We start from the raw sequence: 21,706 nt of genomic DNA, 5'->3' as shown, positions 1-21,706 counted from the left end.
TAGCTTCGAAGGCTTGTTTTCTTACCTTTTTTTTTTTCTTTTTGACAAAGTTTTCTTACATTTTAGTGAAATGGCCATTAAACTCCTGTTGGGACATTGTGAATTGACATGCTGACGATGAACATGGTACAGAGTTATGTGTCATGAATGATGAAACTATTGTTAGCTACTCCCTCCCTCCCCTCATTATTTTACATTGAGGACGGACACTCGGCATGCATTTTAATTCTAATGCTTTCATAAAATATAGTCTGATAATTGATAAATTATTTTCGTATACTGAACGACTCAATGCTGACTGCTGAGTCTAATTTGAGCCCACACTCGTAAAACTCAACTGGATTGAACAATCTTATTTTAACAATTTGTATCTGTGCAAATTCACTCGAATCGAGCTTTAATGGAATAGATCAGTCTCGGCTGTCGGCTCTAGGTACTGTGTAAGGCTGGGACGGTAGGTACCTAGACAGAGCAGGGAAAGAGGAGTTATCTGCACTGCTTCATTTGTTACCCTATACGGAATTTTATAAGTTTGCCCAAAGCAACTTCTCCAAAGATGTCGATTAATCGAATATCCATTTCGATCAGGTCTAATATGATAGCTAGCAGGGGTGAACACGTGTTGGGTCGGCCGGGTTAGAGGGAATAAAATGGCCCAACCCAATTAGTCCGGTTTATAAAAAATTAACCTATTTACTAAAAAAATATACATAACCAAACCTTACTAATTAAAATTTGAGTTGGGTTGGTTCCGTTTGGGTCGGGTTCACAAGCAAAAAGAAAAAAATCTGCTCCTGTCAATTATGCAAATCTGCTCCTATCAGAACATCTCCAACCATTGAAAACCCTTAACTAAAAGGTGAGTTGGCATACTAAAAATAAAAAAATTTAGCCAACAGCTCGAAAAACTCAACTCCAACCATACCCAGCTGTTGTTTATAATTTTAGCCAACCTCCTATGGATGGCTAAATTTGTCGAACCTCTACAGGTCTGTAAGAAATCTATAGGAAGATGCACATCATTTGTTATCATATTGAACTGATATATTCTATTTTAACAATCTAAAATATTAATAACATATTATTTTTAAATTATAGCCAACCAATATAGCCATTACTATTGAAGCAAAATGTCTTACAGGTTCAGCAAATTTTACATAATTTCTTGCAGGTCTCATTTAGCCAACGATTATAGCCAACGCCGTTGGAGATGCTCTCAATGTTAGTCAGTTGGAGATGCCGTTGGTGTAATAGTGTTTTTATTATTATATAATGGAGATAGTGGGAGAATGTAGTGGGTCACTACAAGAAAAACGCAATCAGACAACACACATCAGACAACGCTCGGTCAAAAAGTGTTGCCTTAAAACGACAGACAACTGTTAATGTACAGCATTCCGAAAGTATTGTCTGAACCATGATTCTTACAAGAGTTTTAAAACCGTTGTCTAGCAAATCAAAACAGACAAGTGTTTTTATAACGGTGGTGTTGTCTAATCCCAACGCTCAGACGACGGTTTACGTTGTATTGAGTGACAATCATTCAGACAATAGTTTTTAACCCGTTGTCTAATTTTTTGGTAAGACAATTGTTTAAGTAGTGGTGTTGTGTTTAGGTGAACGATTACACAACTGTTTTAGTTAGTATTGTGAGAATCAAAATGAGACAATGGTTCTGGAAACCGTTGCTATAATTAGACAAGTGTTTTATGTATCGGTGTTGTTGAAGATGAGTTCAAATAACATTTTATCTTGGTCATCTAGACAAGTTTTTAGTTATAAAACCATTGTGCCATTTCTACTTATACAACACATGTGTGTTAAAAAACCGTTATCTATTAAACACTAAGGGACAAAAATGACCTTTTTATAATAAGACAAAATTATGATTATGACTAGTTTCGTTATAAAAAGCATATAAATAAGCATAAAAAATTTTGAAAAAATTTGTACGTAACTAATATTTGTATATACTGACATCCGTACGGTTAGATCATCGAAAAAAATATTTTAAAATTAATATGAAGCAAATCGTATAGATAACAAAAGTTCTATTCAGTATGTCTCATATTGTAAGCATAAAAGACATACTAATACTCACGTTTGAGTCGCAAAATTATCTTCTTATTACAAATGAATAATACACATTCATGTATATGCATAATTTAACATATTTCTTTAGACAAATATTACAAAAATTAGAATTGATCAAGGAAATGAGAATTTTTAACTCTTGAAAAGGAAAATTAAGCATACAACGGTTTTCTTCGCATAATTTGTTGTCTATGCTACATACATACAACAGGTTTTCAATAAACAGTTGTGTGAGTCTATTTTAAACAATGCCTCTCTTACAAGTGTATTATGACGTAACCGTTGTTTCATTTCTACTCATGGAACATATGTGTGTTAAAAAACCGTTGTCTATTAAACACTAATAAAGGACAAAAATGGCCTTTTTATAATAAGACAAAATTATGATTATGACTAGTTTTGTTCTAAAAAATATATAAATAAGCATAAAGAATTTTGAAAAAAAATTGTACATGACTAAAATTGGTATGCACTGACATCCGTACGGTTAGATCATCGAAAAAAATATGTTAAAATTAATACGGAGCAAATCGTATAAATAACAAAAGTTCTATTCAGTATGTCCTAAATTGTAAGTTTAAAAGACATACTAATACTCACGTTCGAGTCATAAAATTATCTTCTTATTACAAATGAATAATACACATTCACGTAAATACATAATTTAATATATTTTTTAAGACAAATAGTGCAAGAATTAAAATTGATCAAGGAAATGAGAATGAGAATTTTAACCTCTTGAAAAGGAAAATTAAGCATACAACGGTTTCCCTCCCATAAATTGTTGTATATGCTAATTAAATACAACGTGTTTTCAACAAACAGTTGTGTGAGCCTATTTTAGACAATGGCTCTTTTACAACTGCATTATGACATAATCATTGTGTCATTTCTACTCATGCAACACATGTGTGTTAAAAAACCGTTGTCGTTGTCTATTAAACACTAAAGGACAAAAATGACCTTTTTATAATAAGACAAAATTATGATTATGACTAGTTTTGTTATAGAAAGCATATAAATAAGCATAAAGAATTTTGAAAAAATTTGTACATAACTAATATTGGTATATACTAACATCCGTACGGTTAGATCATCGAAAAAAATATTTTATAATTAATACGGAGCAAATCGCATAGATAAAAAAAGTTCTATTCAGTATGTCCTAAATTGTAAGCTTAAAAGACATACTAACACTCACGTTCGAGTCATAAAATTTTCTTCTTATTACAAATGAATGATACACATTCACGTATATACATAATTTAATATATTTTTTAAGACAAATAGTACAAAAATTAGAATTGATGAAGGAAATGAGAATTTTTAACTCTTGAAATCCAGAAAAAGTGGTACTCCCTCAAACGAGATCAGTTCCCCATTGACAAGATAATTTTTAAAACAACTTTTTGGACGATCCAACCGCACAAATGTCAAGATATATTGATTCTAGTCTTGTGAAATAATTATAAAGAATTTGTAGATTTATCTTGCATGAATTAATAAGAGAAATCCAGAAAAAGTTTTACTCCCTTAAACGAGATTAGTTCCCGATTGACCATATATTTTTTGATTATTATTTTGGACGATCCAACTATACGAATATCAAAATATATTGATTCTATTCTTGTGAAAAAATAATTACAACAAATTTATCTTACATGACTTTAGAAGAGAAATCCAGGAAAAGTGGTACTCCCTCGAACCAGATCAGTTCCTGATTAATATCCTTGTTTTATATTTTGACATATCACTAAAATAAGTATATATTAATATTTGTACGATTTGAAATAATTTTAATTTTTTAATTATTTTAAATCTTTTAAACATAATATTTGAAAAAACAAAATTATTATAATTAATATCTCACCAATTTATTTAGTATTATAAAATGAATTTTTATTCATTTCTATAAGTGTTATCTTCATACTATTTGTGTCTTTCATATTCAATTTGGTTGCCGGCTAATCCATTTTCATTTCCTCCCATTCATCTCCCACCCAAAATTTTGAGTTCCCCCCTCGCCTCTTATCTCTAATTTTTATCTCCCTTTCCAATCTCTTTCTCCTCCCCTCTGGTGAAGCTCTTTGTGCAATTGTATAGGGTATTGAAACACAAACACCTCTCTCGATTGCAAACATATCCATTTTACAAATTTTAAACCTCTGATTGATAGTTACAAACTCCATTTATAAACTCTCTCTACAAATTAGGGTTTCAACTCTTGGGCTTTCATTTTGCTGGTAATCTCGTTTCTATATGAGATTTTGTAGGTAATCTCAACTCTATGCATAAGTGTGAGATGGGGATGAAGATGGGGTGAAGTTGTTTATGTTCTTGTTTTGATTGTTCACTTGCTAGTTCTCATACCAAATCCTTCTTGGCGTTGATTAGTCTTCTCGTCTATCACAGGCTGTAGGTAAGCTTCAGATTGAGATGCATAACTCTATTTCCTGAATTAGAACCTAGGACATGTCTAAGAAAACAGAGCTCCTGAATTCAGTTTTTCTCTTTAATTATTATGTTGACCTAATTTTTATTCAAGCACAATATTATTTTAAAATTTTGCAATTTATTAATTAATGCAATAGGGGATGATAGCAGACTACATAAGATGTTAGTCTATGAGTTTATGCCTAACAAAAGATTAGATTCTTTTTATTTAATAAGTCGTAATATATTTACTTGTTAACTTGCAATGTTACTGTATGTTTAATTTTTGGAGTTTCTCCAAATTGCTACCAGTTTATGTCAATTAATGAAAGTAAGAGGAGACAGCTGGTAATTATGGATTGGATTGGACTAATAGATGTGGTAATGGGTGTGGTTGTAATGGGCAGAGAGGAAGCAGCTGGTATGGTAGTAATTGTTCTCAGCAGTATTTGGTTTGAAGAATGTTTGTTTGAAAATGAGCTCAATCAGCAGAAGCCTCATGCATCACAAGATCCGTACAGAACACTACTCCTGTAGAGATGCACCATACAGGAAATAGATGGGAACGGTACAAAACATATGTATGTTGTAGTCAAAAAGTAGGCAAAACATTTTTCTCTAATGATATCTTTGTGCTTAACAGGATATAGTTGGTGATAGTCAGTTGTTGCATAGTCCATGGATTGTGTTTTGACCGCTAATGTCAGTCCTTTAGTATATGAAATACATGGAGGAGATAAGAATGCAGATTCTGGCAGAAAATCTCAGTTTTCGTTAACTCGAGTACCAACATTAACCACTGGTCTTCAACAAGAGATCAGATCATCAGAAGTTACATAAACAGGCCCTCTTCTATGATTTCGTATAACCCCTCAACCCTTACTATCTGCTCTGCTATTTTATATTTTTATAAATATATGAATTCTTCACTAGATATTTTTTCTCTATCAGTCAAGTAATTCTGATTTGATGATCATTCAACACCAAGCAAAAATCTCGGGTCTTCCTGCAAGTACATGAAAAACTGCATGTTTACTCTTCCAGAATGCACGAATTCAGTACTAAGTCCAATCAGATCTGCCTGTAGTATATATTAATATCTGATAGAATATAGATGGAAGGTATATTTCGAAATCTAATATAGCTTCATGTAGTTAAAATCCAATTTGAATAAGTCTAGTACACTAGTTTTTTTTTATTTTGATTTTAGCAGATATTGCAAAACCAGATAGATGGGAGGGATAAGAGTATATTTTTGGCCATTTTTGTAGGAATACATCTGATACTGTATAATTTATGAGTTCTTGTATTTAAATATTTAATTGAACATAAGCTTATCTATGTGGTTGGTTCTATATGTAGGTCCCAATGTTGTTTGTAGAAGTGTATAACATATATGAACTTCGTGAGGCAAAGGATTCTGCTCACTTTGTCTTACAATTGCTGCAAAGTGGGCTGTTGAAAGGATGCAGCTCCTGCTCCTTGTGCTTATTACAGTTTTCTTGGTTTATTATGAGGCTGCTTCTTTTACACTTCTATTTATAATTCTGTTTTCGACCTTCTGAGTATTGTGCTTATTACAGTTTTCTTGGTTTATTATGAGGCTGCTTCTTTTACACTTCTATTTATAATTCTGTTTTCGACCTTCTGAGTATTCCTAGGTTTAGTACTCAACTGCTTATTTGTACTGCAGGAACTCTCTCTGTCTCACGTGTGGGATAATGCTTTCCTTTGAAGCACAAAATATCACTTTGGGAATCCAATATGCAAATGAAAGAAATGAGTGGATGCTAGGTTCCTATAGAGATGGTGTGGAAGTGCCAGATATGGTGGAAGTGCCATAGAATGAAGAAGTTGCTTGCTACGGTGATATGAATCCAAACAAGGAATTGGATATAGAGATATTGTAAATATTTGAAATTGTTTAATTGTATCTTCACCTCTTAAAACTAGCTTTTGTATCTAGATTTTGGTATTTGGTATATTGTAAATGCTTTTGTTTTGAGGACAAATTATTTATAAAAGTTTTATCATAAAAATATAATGAAAAACTATTGTCTCTGACCTATTCACACAACATTTTAAGGAATTGAAGACCATTGTCCAACATTTGTCACACAACAGGTTAGGCACCAATAAACCATTGTCCTACAAGCTCAACCACAATAGGAACAAAATGTGTATGGTTGAATGCAATATACAATGACAACATGATTTTAGTTCAAAAATATTGTGTACAAGACATTAAAACAACAACCACTACTTAAAAGACCCTTGTACAAAACCACAAAAAACAAGCATTCGTTAACAAAACCGTTGTACAAACATATTTACATTGAGTGTTTTCTCTAAAGAAAAGGTTGTGTAAATACCTCATTACAACGGTTTAGATTTTATAAAACAATTGTTAACAGCTCTTAAGGACAACAGTTTCTCAGTTGAAGAAACCGATGTCTTCTTCAGCCAACAACAACAGCATATTTAGAAGAAAGATTTGTACAAAGTTATTGTTACAAGACTTTCTTACCAATATGTTGTGGTTTCTGGATGTCACACAACACGAAGTTATAACAGGACTGTAGAGTGAAGCAGCTTGTACAACGGATTTCGTGCCGTTGTCTGATACGCGTAACAGACGGCGGCTGGGTAGACAACGGGAAAACAGGGCATTAGACAACGGGCAAAAACCGTTGTATGATTCGTTTTTCCTTGTAGTGGGTGTAATAGTGTTTTATATTATAAAAAGTTGCTATTTTGGGAATGTATATAAATGATAGGACATCTAAAAAACGAAACTGTATAGAATTGATTGGGACGGAGGGAGTAGAACATTAAACTATGGTGAGTTGTGAATCATGATGATCAAGGAAAATCATATGTATCTCAAGGGACTCACTTTTGATGGGAATGAGAGAATAAAGGAGCACAGCAGCAAATTCAAAATGAATATATATATATATATATATATATATATATATATATATATATATATATATATATATATATATATATATATATATATATATTTAGCAACTTTTTTGTGCTGCCACTTTATAATTGTAGAACTCATCTATAAATTTAAGACAAACCGATTAATAAATGATCTTATGAAATAATATATTTATTTAATTGTTTGTATATAAACGGGTTAGGTTGGGTTGATTTAGGGTTATAATATGTTAAACTCTGACCCAACCCGATTTATTCGGGTTTTTAGAAAATTAACCCATTTAGTTATCGGTTTCAACTGGTTTGGTTTAATTGGTTGAAGAGAGGGCTGGTTTGGGTCAAGTTTGGGTTGGTTTTGTTCACCCCCGATAGCTAGTAGATAGGGTATGAATTATCTAAAAAAATTTGATTTAATAATGACACGATTTGATAAGGACCCGATTCGCACTAATATCTGCTTACAGAATATGATGAGGCCGAAAGTTATATGTCTATATTTTTAAATATATTATTATTTTATAATATAAATATATTATTACTTATACATCTCTACTTTCTTCTTCTATATTATATTTTATATATCTTTAATCGAATTAGACGTGTAGATTAACGGTTGTTTATATAAATTTTTATTATAACTAATAAAATGTACTATAAATTATTGACATTGTTATTATGTAATTAATTATTAGTATCATTACATTTTCATTTCAAATATGTGTTAAGTTATTTAATACTTATCAGAAGCAACTAAATATTTTAAAAAATATTAAAATATGTAAACGGATTCCGAGTTCCGACCCGTGTAGCATGATCCTAACGGATCCAAAATGGATCAGGCTAAAAAAAGCGACTCTGATTTGATTCGAAATGATAAAATTAAATATATGGATCAGAATATGAATTTATTATGCCCCTGCATTCACGTTAAATTAAATTAATTAGTTATATTTAATAACATTTCTTATCCGCTAAAAATTTATTATGTAAGGTGTTGGGGTGAGGAATATATTCTAAAAATAATAATTTATTATTATTATATCAAGTAATACAAATAAAATATATTTCCTTTTTGTATGAGAATGAATAATGTAGAGTTTTGTTACATGTCTCCACAACTATAGCTAGGCAAGAATTTGTTATTGTTATAAACCAATGCTTCATTCCGCTGAAGCATGTAGTGAATGTTTTATATATATAATTTAATTTTAACATAACACTTAAAATTTCAGTAAAAGTTTGAAGTGTTGAAAATACTTTTAGTAATGTCTAACTACTCAGTTATTCGCACCAAGCCTCGGTTCGATTTCAATATATGGAATCCCGATCTTTGTCTAATGTTTTTTTTTTTTCTGAAAATTTTTGTCTAATGTTTGGTTAGGCTGCGGTCAATGAATATTTTGGATAGAGCTAAATTGTATCTGAATATATTATAAACCATTGTTAAAAATCTTGTTCCCTCCCTCATTTCATTTCTCAGCTCACACCCCTGATTGAATGAAATGTTTTATTCTCTCTTATACTAACATGTTATCGACTCGTCATAAGTATTCTTTCTGGTTTTTGTATTGTCATAGAATTTGACATTTTCACATGTTTGGAAGAAAAGATTGGAAAAAGTGTCCTAAAACTAATGATACAAACGTACAAACATGATACAACCATGATCCCCTATTAATTTCATTACGTATAGTTTCTACTGGAGATCAAAGAAAACTCCTTGATGGAAAACATTTTGCAGATGACTTCTGAGTCGGCTTGAAGATGGATTTTGTACTCCCTCCGTCCCTCGGAGATGTATACGTTTGAAATGGACACGGAGACTAAGAAAAATGTATAAAGTAGTGTAAAATAATGAGAAAGAGAAAAAAAGGTAGGTAAAGTGACGGGACCCATGAATATTTAATTAATAGATTTGAAAAAGCAGATGGAAGTAGTGGGTGGGTGAGATTTTTATATTATAAAAGTTTACTATTTTGGGAAAGTTTTGAAATGTATAGAATTAAATGAGACATCCGAAAATAAAAGTGTATAGAAATCACAGGGACGAAAGGAGTATGGTTTATCTTATAGATACTCCTATGTCACTGCAAACAGTAATCATCGGGGTCAATTATACATTGTGCATGCATTCATGATTCATCTATTATGCAGGAAAGCGGCATTGATCTTTAGGTAGTCGTCTAAATAAACATGTAAATAGTTGAAAGTTTTATTTTACGAGCATTTTGTTGAATAATATGGATGTGTCGAGTGTGCCATGTCATCACGAGCCACGTCATCAGAGTTAGTTAGAAAAGTTTGTTGTGATCCACCACTACTCTACTCTACTCTATATATCAGCTACTGCATTACTGTAATTGTTCGTACTTGTAAAAACAGTTTCTCTATCTAGTTATGAAAACTCTCTCTGGCTCTTGCTTGTTAGTTTAGTTGTTTTACATGATTTGTGCTGTTCATAAGTAGAAGATGATCAGAATTAACATGGTATCAGAGCCACAACACTTATCGATTCTTTCTCCGCCGCGCTCATCTTGTCTCCGTCATCTTCTCCGGTGAATTTTCGTCAACTTTCAGGTGTTTTTCTTCTGATTCTGTGCTCTGTTTCGTCTATTGCTTGTGATCGTGTTTCATACTTGCATTCGCTGGAAATGATTTCATTTCGTCTCCATACTTGTGTTCCTTTTGGTGCTTCTATAACCTAGGGTTTATACTCTTTGTATTTGTGTGATTGTTCTGGTTTTAATGGCTGCTTCTACTGGAAATGCGTGGAATCGTAATTCACAGAGCTGTCAAGATCCAGCTAGTGTGTATTACATTCATCCTTCTGAAACTAATACTGCACAACTTGTTTCTGTTAAATTTTCTGGTACTGGCTTCAGCAATTGGAAGCGATCTATATTGCTTACTTTATCCACTAAGAATAAACTAGGTTTTATTGATGGATCTGTGATAAAACCTGATGTTACTGCTGTTGATTACAAAGCCTGGGAACGGTGCAATGATTTAGTTTGTTCCTGACTACTTAACAATTTAGATGACAGTATTGCACAGAGTGTCTTGTATTTCAAGATTGCTAAGGATATTTGGGATGATTTGGAGGATAGGTTTGGTTCTACCTCCATGACTCAAGCTTTTACTCTTGAGCAACAATTGTCTGAGTTGACTCAAGGTTCTAAATTTGTGTCGGATTATTTCACTGCAATCCGGTCACTCTGGGATGTTCTAAATGATGTTGATCCAAATCCTTACTGCATTTGTAACAAGTGCACTTGTAATGTGAATCAGAGGCTCCATCAAAAACAACAAGACCGTCGCCTTCTTCAGTTCATGATGAAACTTCATGAGAAGTTTGCTTCTGTCAGGGGGAATATGTTGATGCAACATCCTCCACCTACTTTGTCTAATGCTTTCAGAACATTTGCTCAAGAGGAACGACATCAAGCATTGTCTCAGATCACTTCTCAAACAGAAACTCTAGCATTTGTTGCAGATAGCACTACACAGAAGAAGCCTATGAACTCAAAGCCTAATCCAGGTTTTGCTACTTCCAACACTAAGAAGGGCAATTATTTCTGCACAAACTGCAAGATATCTGGACACAGTGTGGAAAGATGCTTCAAGATCCACGGTTATCCTCCCAACTTTAAGTTCAAAGACAAGAAAGTAGCTGCTGCTGCTACTCATACTCAGTCTGTGAGCAATACTGATCACAGCACAGATAATTCTCCTCCTATTTCCATGGCTCAATATCAGCAGCTAATGGCACTTCTTAATAAGCCTAACTCTACTCCTACTGCAGAAACTCGGGATCATGCCATGCTTGCTGGTAAGCTATGTCTTTTGGCCAACAATCCATCTCAAAATGGTTGGCTGATTGACAATGGAGCCACAGATCATATTTGCTCAGACCTCAGTGTCTTTCTCACTTATAAACCTGTTACTGCTTCAAATGAATTCATTTTAATACCTGATGGTAGACAGGTTCCTATAGCATACATTGGATCTGTTAAGATCACAAATGATCTTATTCTACACAATGTGCTACATGTTCCTGCTTTTCATTACAATTTACTCTCTGTCCAAAGATTATGCAAGGACTTAAACTGTTCTTTGGTTTTCAATGATACTAATTGCATTATACAGGACCATTTGCAGAAAGGGAAGCAAATTCTTCTTGGTAGAATCCAAGGCAGCTTATATAGCACTGCAGATCAGTTCAATTCAGTACCAGTAAAGTTCAGTTTGCTTTCCATCAAGGAAGACCTCTCTGTTTGGCATCTCAGACTTGCACATATACCATTTCCAAGGTTAACAAAGATTCCAGAGTTAGCTAATGTACAGAATTCATCTCATAATTTCATATGTCAAATTTGTCCTATGTCTGGAAAAACAAGGGCTTCTTTCCCTCATAGTTCAATCAAATCTGTATCACCTTTCCAATTAATACATATTGATGTTTGGGGACCATATCAAGTTAAATCTCATACTGGTTGCAATCAGTTTTTAACAATTGTGGATGATTTCAGCAGATTTACCTGGATTCACCTTTTGAAACACAGAACAGATTGTGTGCAAGTTATGACAGATTTTTTAGAATATGTTGAGACTCAATTTAAGAAGAAAGTACAGATGATAAGATCTTATAATGCTCCAGAGCTGTGTCAGGGTCTTATGAGAAACTTATTGCTACACAAAGGTATAGTCCATCAAACAAGCTGCAACCACACTCCACAACAAAATGGAGTTGTGGAACGTAAGCACAGACATTTGCTAGAAGCTGCAAGGGCTCTGTATTTGCAATCTAAAGTTCCAGCAAGGTTTTGGAGTGACTGTATCTTATGTGCAGCTTATCTCATTAATAGAGTACCACTGCAGAGCATCAACAATGATACTCCATTCTTCAGATTGCATGGTACAGTTCCTTCTCTGGATCATTTAAAAGTTTTTGGCTGTCTATGTTTTGCTTCTACTAGCACTGATCATAGAGTTAAATTTGATTCAAGAGCTGTGGCTTGTGTGTTTCTGGGATATTCTGTTACTCAAAAGGGTTACAAAGTTTTGAGTCTTAATGACAAACAATTGTTTGTCTCCAGGGATGTGATATTTCATGAAACACATTTTCCCTTTCATACTCATACCAAGCCAACTTTATTTCCCACAGACATATATCTTCCTTCTGTCACAATGTGTGATTCTTTTGATGATTATCCAGTATTTGATACAAATCATGCAACCACACATCAAGCCAATCCATCAGACCAAGCTGATATGTCTGGCATGTCCCACAATTCATCAGACCAAGATGACATGTCTGCTTCTAATGTTCATGATCTCAGCACTAATGTTCCACCTCAGCCTCAAACCTTGAGAAGGTCCAGTAGAGTTTCCCAACCACCAGGGCATCTTTCTTCATATAAATGTTATCTTGCTAATTCTACTGATTTAGTACTAGCCAAACATTGGTGTAATCTTGTCCAAACCCCTTCATCTGTATTTCACAAATGTACCATTACTGAGCCAACATCTTATCAAGAGGCTGCAGCTAATCCCCTCTGGCTTAAGGCTATGCAGAATGAAATTGATGCACTCAACAAAAACAACACATGGGAACTTGTGCCCCTTCCTCCTGGGAAGAAAGCAATTGGCTCAAGATGGGTGTTTAAAGTCAAGCTAAAGTCTGATGGGAGTTTGGAAAGATGCAAGGCTCGTCTTGTAGCCAAAGGATATAATCAAAGATTTGGTGTAGACTATGAAGAAACCTTCTCTCCTGTAGTTAAGATGGGAACAGTCCGTATTATCTTAGCATTGGCTGCGAGCAAGCATTGGAAATTACATCAGTTAGATGTAAATAACGCATTTCTACATGGACAACTAAAAGAGGAAGTGTATATGCGTGTTCCTGAAGGTATTCCAAATCCACACAATTATGTGTGTCGACTTAAGAAATCCATTTATGGATTAAAACAGGCATCCAGAGAATGGCATGCCAAACTGGTTGAAGAGCTGGTTGAACAAGATTTTATTCAATCAAAAAATGATTACAGTTTATTCTACAAAATTACTGGAAATCAGATTTGCATTGCTACTGTGTACGTTGATGATATTATACTGACAGGTGATAATAGTGAAGCTATCTCACAACTTAAGTCTCATCTGGATTCTCTTTTTGGAATCAAGGATTTGGGACAGTTACATTACTTTCTTGGCCTTGAGGTTTCATACACACCTGAAGGAATTGTTTTGTCTCAGCAAAAGTTTGCTAGAGAATTACTTGTGGAAGCTGATTTTGATATCTCTCAGCGTGCCTGTACACCTCTTCCAGTTCATCTGAAACTAAGTCATAGTGAAGGAGACCTTATAACTAATCCAGAGTTATATAGGTCGTTAGTTGGAAAGCTAAACTACCTTACAAATACGCGTCCTGATCTTTCTTATACAGTTCAGACTCTCAGTCAGTATATGCATGCACCCAGAACTCCTCATTTCTCTGCATTACAGCACACACTTAGTTACTTGGCAAACACTGTCACTCTAGGGATTCTTTTGCAAGCTGCAGATCAATTAAAGCTGCAGGCATTTTCAGATGCTGATTGGGCATCTTGTGTTGATTCTCGTAGGTCGGTTACTGGATACGTGCTGTTGTTTGGCAACTCTCCAGTTACTTGGAAGTCTAAGAAACAGCATACTGTTTCTAAGTCATCTGCAGAGGCTAAATATCGAGCCATGGCTGCAGCTGCTTCTGAAGTTGCTTGGGTTGTTCGTCTGTTGGAAGAACTAGGTGTCACCAATCTTAAACCTGTTGAATTGAACTGTGACAACCAATCTGCATTATACATTGCCAAGAATCCGGTTTTTCACGAACGTACCAAACACATTGAACTGGATTGCCATTTCACTCGTGATAAGGTGCTTGAGGGATTGCTGCAACTTACTTATCTTCCTACACGGTCTCAAATAGCAGATGTTTTTACCAAAGTTACTCCTTCTCCACAGTTTACTTTGCTACTGTCCAAGTTGGGCATGTTGCCTTCACAGTCTCCATCTCCCAACTTGACGGGGGCTATTGAATAATATGGATGTGTCGAGTGTGCCATGTCATCACGAGCCACGTCATCAGAGTTAGTTAGAAAAGTTTGTTGTGATCCACCACTACTCTACTCTACTCTATATATTAGCTACTGCATTACTGTAATTGTTCATACTTGTAAAAACAGTTTCTCTCTCTAGTTATGAAAATTCTCTCTGGTCCTTGCTTGTTAGTTTAGTTGTTTTACATGATTTGTGCTGTTCATAAGTAGAAGATGATCAAAATTAACACATTTATATTTGTAAGGTACAGTATACAGATTATTTTCAAAGCCCCAACTCTCATAAGATCAGCCATCATTAATGATGCTTCTCTTTTTTTTGACTGACTGCGCATATAATTGGTCACTTCATGTCGGAACATAGTTAAGAATCACGTATATAATTCCTCTAGAGGTTCAAACAAATTTAAAAACTAAGGGGTTATGACCACACTGGCCTTGCGTGAGAGAAAATTAAACCACACTCCACCTTGTATCAAATCTAATACTCCCTCCGTCCCTTTTTATCTGTCCATTTTGGAAAAAAAAACACATACCAAGGAATACTTGATTGTATAAACTTTTTCATTAAATACCTCTAATTAATGTCTTGAAAATGGTGGAATATCCCTACTTTATGTCTTGAAAACATGAATTCAACCAAGTTTTAAATAAGTCAAGCCTTGAAAATTGAAATTATGGAGATATATTTGAAAAACTATCAATAAATTAGTTTTGAAAGTATAAATGGACAGATAAATAGGGACAAATTTTTACTTCCAAAATGGACAAATAAATAGGGACGGAGGGAGTAGAATTTATCAAATATTTAATCAATAAATTAAAAAAAGTTAGAATTTTATCATTTATTCTCAAAGAAAATGATAAAAATTAATTTACAATATACGAACTCCTTCTATAATAGAACCAAAATCATTTTAACGTATAATTTAATTTGAAAATCAAAATTTTTACTTAGATTATATGTGTTAAATTGTTTTTGCATATTATATATGATTAGTATTTTATATGAGAATCAAAATTTATGCGTAGCTATGATTAATTTTTAAATTATTAATGAGATTTTAAAATAGAAGATACACTCTATATAGAACAATTTTAGACATTTATTATATATAAAGTATTAAGATTACTTATATATTTTATTTATAAAAATTAAATTAATAACAAAAAATATAAATTTAAGATGACCAAATAACTATAGTCAACTTCAATCCCCATATTTTAAAAATAGGCATGGCATAAAATGAGATTTAAACTACCTTTCCTGTCTTGGATATGGCAGATGGGAGATGCTTTAACTCCAACATAATAGCTCATAAGCTCAAGCTTACTGTATTATATTAGAAAGCCCTCATATACCACATAAATTCGCTTCAGCACAATTCTATATATGCACAATCCCTCAACTCCAGAACCGAATAAACAATCTGTATAAGTAATGACTGCCTTGCAGACTGCACTAGTCCTCCGACCCAATAGCAATGGCTCCTCAAGCTTCCACAAATATTATCGCATAAGAAAATATAATTTAAATGAAACACCTCTACTCAAACCACCATTGCCTTGCCCAAAAAAGAACATGCTGGCCACCACTAGGACTGCAGCCGCGGCTTATAAAGATTACAGTCTACATGAAGGTGGATCTGGGGCAACCACAATCAGGGCTCCTCCGGATCCATCTCATCATTTTGACAAGCTGCATGGTGCAGGGGGTATAGGCGTGCTTGAGTTTCTTCGAGGCAAAAATTATCTTGTCACCGGTGCCACGGGCTTTCTTGCCAAAGGTACGTACTGATATAAATACGCAGGGTGGGATTTTAGTACTGAGCATATTGCCGGAAAAATGACCTACCCCTATCTATTCTGTAGGTTTTATGTGCAGGGTACCATTCATTCATACTGTACTTGAACTTTTTTTTTATGAATTGTATTTTCTTGAATTTGTCCTTTATTCTAACTGTTTTTTACTGTTCTTCTCACGTTAAATAGTTAGATTTCTTTTAAGTAATTGCTCATCTAGTTGCTCGATCTTGTCCCTCTAATGAGGAGTTAATTTGTAATACCAGCAGAAAGTATTTTAACTATGGCGAACATGGATTTTCTTTAAAAAGTATTTCATCTGTTTTTGTTTTATGAAATAAAAAAAATTAAAAATATTTGATTCCCTTTTATACCAGAAAAGTTTGTAAAATTGCCGTCTAGGTGTATATATATATATATGTTGTTTGTATTTTGTCATATTAATATATTTTGTTCCTAAACAATTTCACAATATGTTCTTCCAGTGTTGATTGAGAAACTCCTACGGACGACGCCTGAGGTGGGTAAAATTTATGTTCTGATCAGAGCAAAAGATCAACAAGCTGCAGCAGAGAGATTAAGAAATGAAGTACTTTGTTGCTCCACACTGTTTTCCTAAAGCTCTTCCTGACATAATTATTTTAGTGCCGTGACAGTCTAATTTGATTTAGTATATATATTTATGTCATTAGATTATTGATTCGGAACTATTCAAGTCACTGGAGGGCCTGCATGGGAAATCATATAAAACATTTATGTTGGCCAAGCTTATTCCTGTAGCTGGTAATGTCTGTGAATCTGATATTGGAATTAAAAGTAATTTAGCTGCTGAGATTGCGCAGGTTGTCAATGTAATTGTCAATTCATCAGCCAACACAACATTTGATGAAAGGTTTCTTTTCTATCAGATTTATGTATTTACTTTACACATCATAATGTCATGTAATTTTTAATTATATCTTCTCTACATTTTATACATATCTCTGGGGGCTTGATTTGTGAAAAAAGGTACGATGTTGCTGTAAACACGAACACAAGAGGACCTTGTCGGGTTCTAGCCTTGGCCAAAAAGTGCAAGAATCTGTGCCTCTTTCTCCATGTATCAACTGGTAGGTACATTATATAATTACGTACAAGGTTCCGTTGTTTGAAGATAGATTGAAGAAAAAAGAGCCTATGTGTTGTATTTAATGACAGTTTTCAACTAAATATTAGTTCTTGTAATCTGAAGCAAAGCCTACATATGAATGAATGATATGATTTTGTTTTTGCAGCATATATTACTGGGGAGTCAGGTATAATCCCTGAAAACCCGATTCAAATAGGACAGAAAATGAGGAACCAAGTCTCCCAGAATGAAGTTGATATCGAAGCTGAAGTGAATTTAGCTTTGCAATCAAAGGAGGCCTCTGAAGTTGCATCAACTCCGTTAATGAAAGCGTTGGGCTTGCAGAGGTCATACCTCAATAATATATTACCCTATTTATTAACTGTTTTCTTTTACTACTTAACTAGTTCACCCCATCTCCTCAACTAACATGTAGATTATGCAGAGCAAAGAAACATGGATGGAATAACACCTATGCATTTACAAAAGCTATGGGTGAGATGCTGCTCACCAACCAAAGGGGAAATGTGCCAGTAGTAATTATCCGTCCCAGCGTTATAGAGAGCGCCTATAAGGAGCCTTTACCTGGTTGGATTGAAGGAAATAGGTAGACATGCATCTTACAGTACAAGTGTACAACCTAGCTATGTTTTTCATTGTATTCAATATTACTTCTAATTGCTTCTTCTTTTTCCCTCTTATATATGATTTTCAATAATTAAGGAGAGCTAAACTAATGTAGAAGTTAATATCAATATTAACCCTACAACATTCTAATTTTTACCTCTTCCTTTCTTCTTGTTGTCAGAATGATGGACCCCGTAATATTGTTCTATGGGAAAGGCCAGCTGCCAGGATTTCTAGCAAACCCCAAAGCGGCCATTGACATTGTAAGTGAAAGAAATCCAAGATTATAATGCAAGTCCACATTTTGTGTAATTAATTAATAATAAAATTGTTTGTATACAGGTACCTGTGGACATGGTTGTGAATACTATTCTGGTGGCTATGGCAAAGCACGGTAGAGATGCGAAGCCAGAATTGAATGTGTATCATGTAGCCTCATCCGTATCAAATCCAATACTTCTATACGATTTCTTTAAGTACACTTGTGATCACTTCAAGTCTTCGCCATTGATAGATCGAGCTGGAAAGAAGATCAGGATTACAGATATAAAGTTCTTAAGCTCTTTGTCTGATTTTTCATCTTACATTTCATCAGAGATAATTGAACGCAGTGGTCTAATGGATGATCAAGCAATGCCAGATGAAAAGCTTATTGAGAGGATTAAGACCAAATGTGAAAAGTTGGAGACAATTCTTTTGCATATGGTTCAACTTTATGAGCCTTACATGTTTTATACTGGCTGGTAAGATTTTGTTTCATCCCTTTCCTCTTTACATGTTTAGGCAGCTACATAATTTTCATAACTAAGACATGTCTTTAGTACTCGTGTTCCTGAGACCTTTTCAAACACCGGCTATATACATTGACATTGTGAAAGTAGTAGTGCTATATGTGTCGAATATTGTTCAATCTCACAAAATAAACATGATTGTCAGGTTTGATAATGGTAAAGTTAAAGCACTGATGAAGCTGATGTCCGTAGAAGAGAAGATGCTGTTTGAATGCGACGTTGGGATCATAGACTGGAAAGAATATATATGCAATATCCACATTCCAGGCTTCCGCAATTACGTCTTGAAGGGAAAGTGAAGACCAGGACAAAAGATGATTCAGAGCCAGTATGACAAAACCTCATTTCTGCACTCTTCTCTGGTCATTGTTCGGACAACTTCGAATGCTCACTTCCAACGCACTCATGCCTTAAACTACTAGCTAGGTAAACCACCAGAGTGATAAAACCAGGACAATTGTTAATTTTTAACTGATTATATTATATATTGCTCAGGGTTTGCTATTTAGAGTCTTTAATCAAAAACTCGTTGTAATTGTGTTCTTGATAACTTTCGTTGTTCAACCAGAAAAAAAAAGGTGGAAGACATTTTGTGCGAACAGACATTTTTATCTTGATGGAGAATTTTTATTAACAATATAATTACAGAGCCCGAGTACAAAAAGAAAGTAATATGAATTAAACTTATGTGCATGTACAATACACTTATATTCATATTAATAATTACTTGTATCCTTGTATTTGAATCCTCATTCCCCAGCGTGTTTACTGATCAGTGATAGGGGGAAAATACCAGTCAATTGCTTCGAAATAAATATTAGCTCTTTGAGTTCTTTTCTTATCTCCTCTAACTCTCTCAACAAATCACTCTGATCATGGTTGGTGGTTGTTGTCTTAAAGATTGACGGATACTTACGTTATCTCCATCGATTACTTCTATCTCCAGGCTTCGGGGATTATCTCGTTGGTGTTAGTATTGCTGTTATTGTTATTGGGTTGTCTGGTTCCGGTAGGGTTTGTTTCATCACGGTTCGACATCTTTTTATCTTTGACAATGATCTTGGTGCCCCTCCTACCGTCAATTTATTAATGAAAAAATCTGATAGTTAACAAGATTGAGGTTGTTACCGGAATCAAGATTTGTGGCTACGGCTTCTTGTCAGAATTCGGGGTTGTGATGTTTATAGTAGTGGGTTCGTGATTTTAAAGAAAACTAGGAATTTCTTCGCAAATTTCTCGTGTTAATACCTACAATGTGCCTACGCACCTCTATTTATAAGGGATTAAGTAGTTGTAGTCGCCTAAGAATTAAACTACTAGAATTCGGTTTCCTCTTCAACCTCCTTCAGAAGGACCCAATACGATGAGGCCTAGTCATAGCCTTGAAGCATGTCGGTACACAAGAGGAGAGAAGTTCCGACTATCACCCTGCAATTTTGATAAGCTTGTGATAATCGATGAGATGGCCATAGCCAAAGCCACGTAAAAAAAACTCATATAACTGTGAGTAAGGAGGACAGCGCTTTGTATCCAGGTAGCAGGATTCCAAATAAAATGAACAACCTACGAGTCTTTAGTGGATCATTTATCTTTATAAATCGTAGCAATGTAGGCAAAATCAACCAAAGACTCGTAATAATCAAGTAAAGGCTTCAGGATCTTTGAATATAATACCGTCTCAGTGGATTTCTTATTATGATTTTGATGAATATCAATGAGAGCACCGATCTTTCAATAAATATACGTCTAAACAAAGAACATGCTTCACAGAGAGGCGACAGACTATTTCATCAATTTAGTTATTACCAACAGAAGAACAATCTTCACGTAGAAACAAAACGAAAATTAGAAGTTTGATAAAGCTGAAAAATTTATACAACTATGAGTTAATGCAATCTCTTGATGAATGTGAGAACACACGACAGTGTGAGCCTCTGCTTCATCATCATAGTAACTGGAACAATAATACTTCGGACAAACCGAAAATTCATATCTGAAAATATCTTAGGCTTTTCTTTCTATTCAATTAGAAGGGTGAGCATAATTTTTCCGATACCGTCCGAACCGAACCGTCCAAACCGAAAAATTCAGTTTCTTACCGGTTTGGTTTGGTTTTGGTTTATTTTATATAAAAACCGAAATTTTCGGTTTGGTTTTGGTTTTTGAAAATAAACCGACCGTTTTACCCAAACCAAACCGAAAATATATATATATATATATATATATATATATATATATATATATATATATATATATATATATATATATATATTAGAAATTATTATTTAAGACCTTTATACATGTGGCCCTACCAATTCTAAACTAGTACAGTGTATAGAGCTGTTCGCGAACAAGTTCGAGCTCGGCTCGATAAAAGCTCGGTTCGTTAAGAACTCGAGCTCGAGCTCGAACACATAAATGTGTTCGTTAAGAAAACGAGCTCGAGCCGAGCTTTTAGTGTGTACGGCTCGAGCTCGGCTCGAACTCGTTCGGCTCGAGCTCGGCTCGTTAAAACTCGGAAAAAAGGAATTTTTTTATGATAATTTCGTAATATATATGTGTTATTGAACACCAAATTCAACATATAATATATCAAATTGATCAGGAGAATATTAACTATAACATGGTACCATCAAAACACACTAAAAATTTTATTTGGCTTGCTATTTTAAGAGTAAAGTAGCGGTTTGACCTTATTTTTCTCTGGCTCGGCTCGACTCGGCTCGTATTTGTTCGTGAACAAGCTTGTGTTCGGCTCGTTAGTTAACGAGCTCGAGCTCGAACACACTTTTTTGTTCGATAAGAAAGCT

General features: G+C 34.2%; 1 protein-coding gene across 1 annotated transcript; it reads left to right on the top strand.

Moving 5' to 3' along the window:
• Positions 1-15,866: 15,866 nt before the first annotated feature.
• Positions 15,867-19,543, top strand: LOC108221106 (fatty acyl-CoA reductase 2, chloroplastic). Its single transcript, XM_017395007.2, has 9 exons — positions 15,867-16,354; positions 16,856-16,959; positions 17,063-17,262; positions 17,379-17,479; positions 17,645-17,825; positions 17,924-18,085; positions 18,287-18,368; positions 18,448-18,848; positions 19,042-19,543. Exons 1-9 carry the CDS (start codon positions 16,009-16,011, stop codon positions 19,193-19,195), a joined length of 1,731 nt encoding a protein of 576 aa, XP_017250496.1. The 5' UTR covers positions 15,867-16,008; the 3' UTR covers positions 19,196-19,543.
• Positions 19,544-21,706: the final 2,163 nt, after the last annotated feature.

The sequence above is a fragment of the Daucus carota genome, chromosome 5, assembly GCF_001625215.2.
Source record: "Daucus carota subsp. sativus chromosome 5, DH1 v3.0, whole genome shotgun sequence".
Classification (NCBI taxonomy): domain Eukaryota; kingdom Viridiplantae; phylum Streptophyta; class Magnoliopsida; order Apiales; family Apiaceae; genus Daucus; species Daucus carota.
The sequence above is the reverse complement of the archived record's forward strand: the minus strand, read 5'-3'. Positions and strand labels throughout refer to the sequence as shown.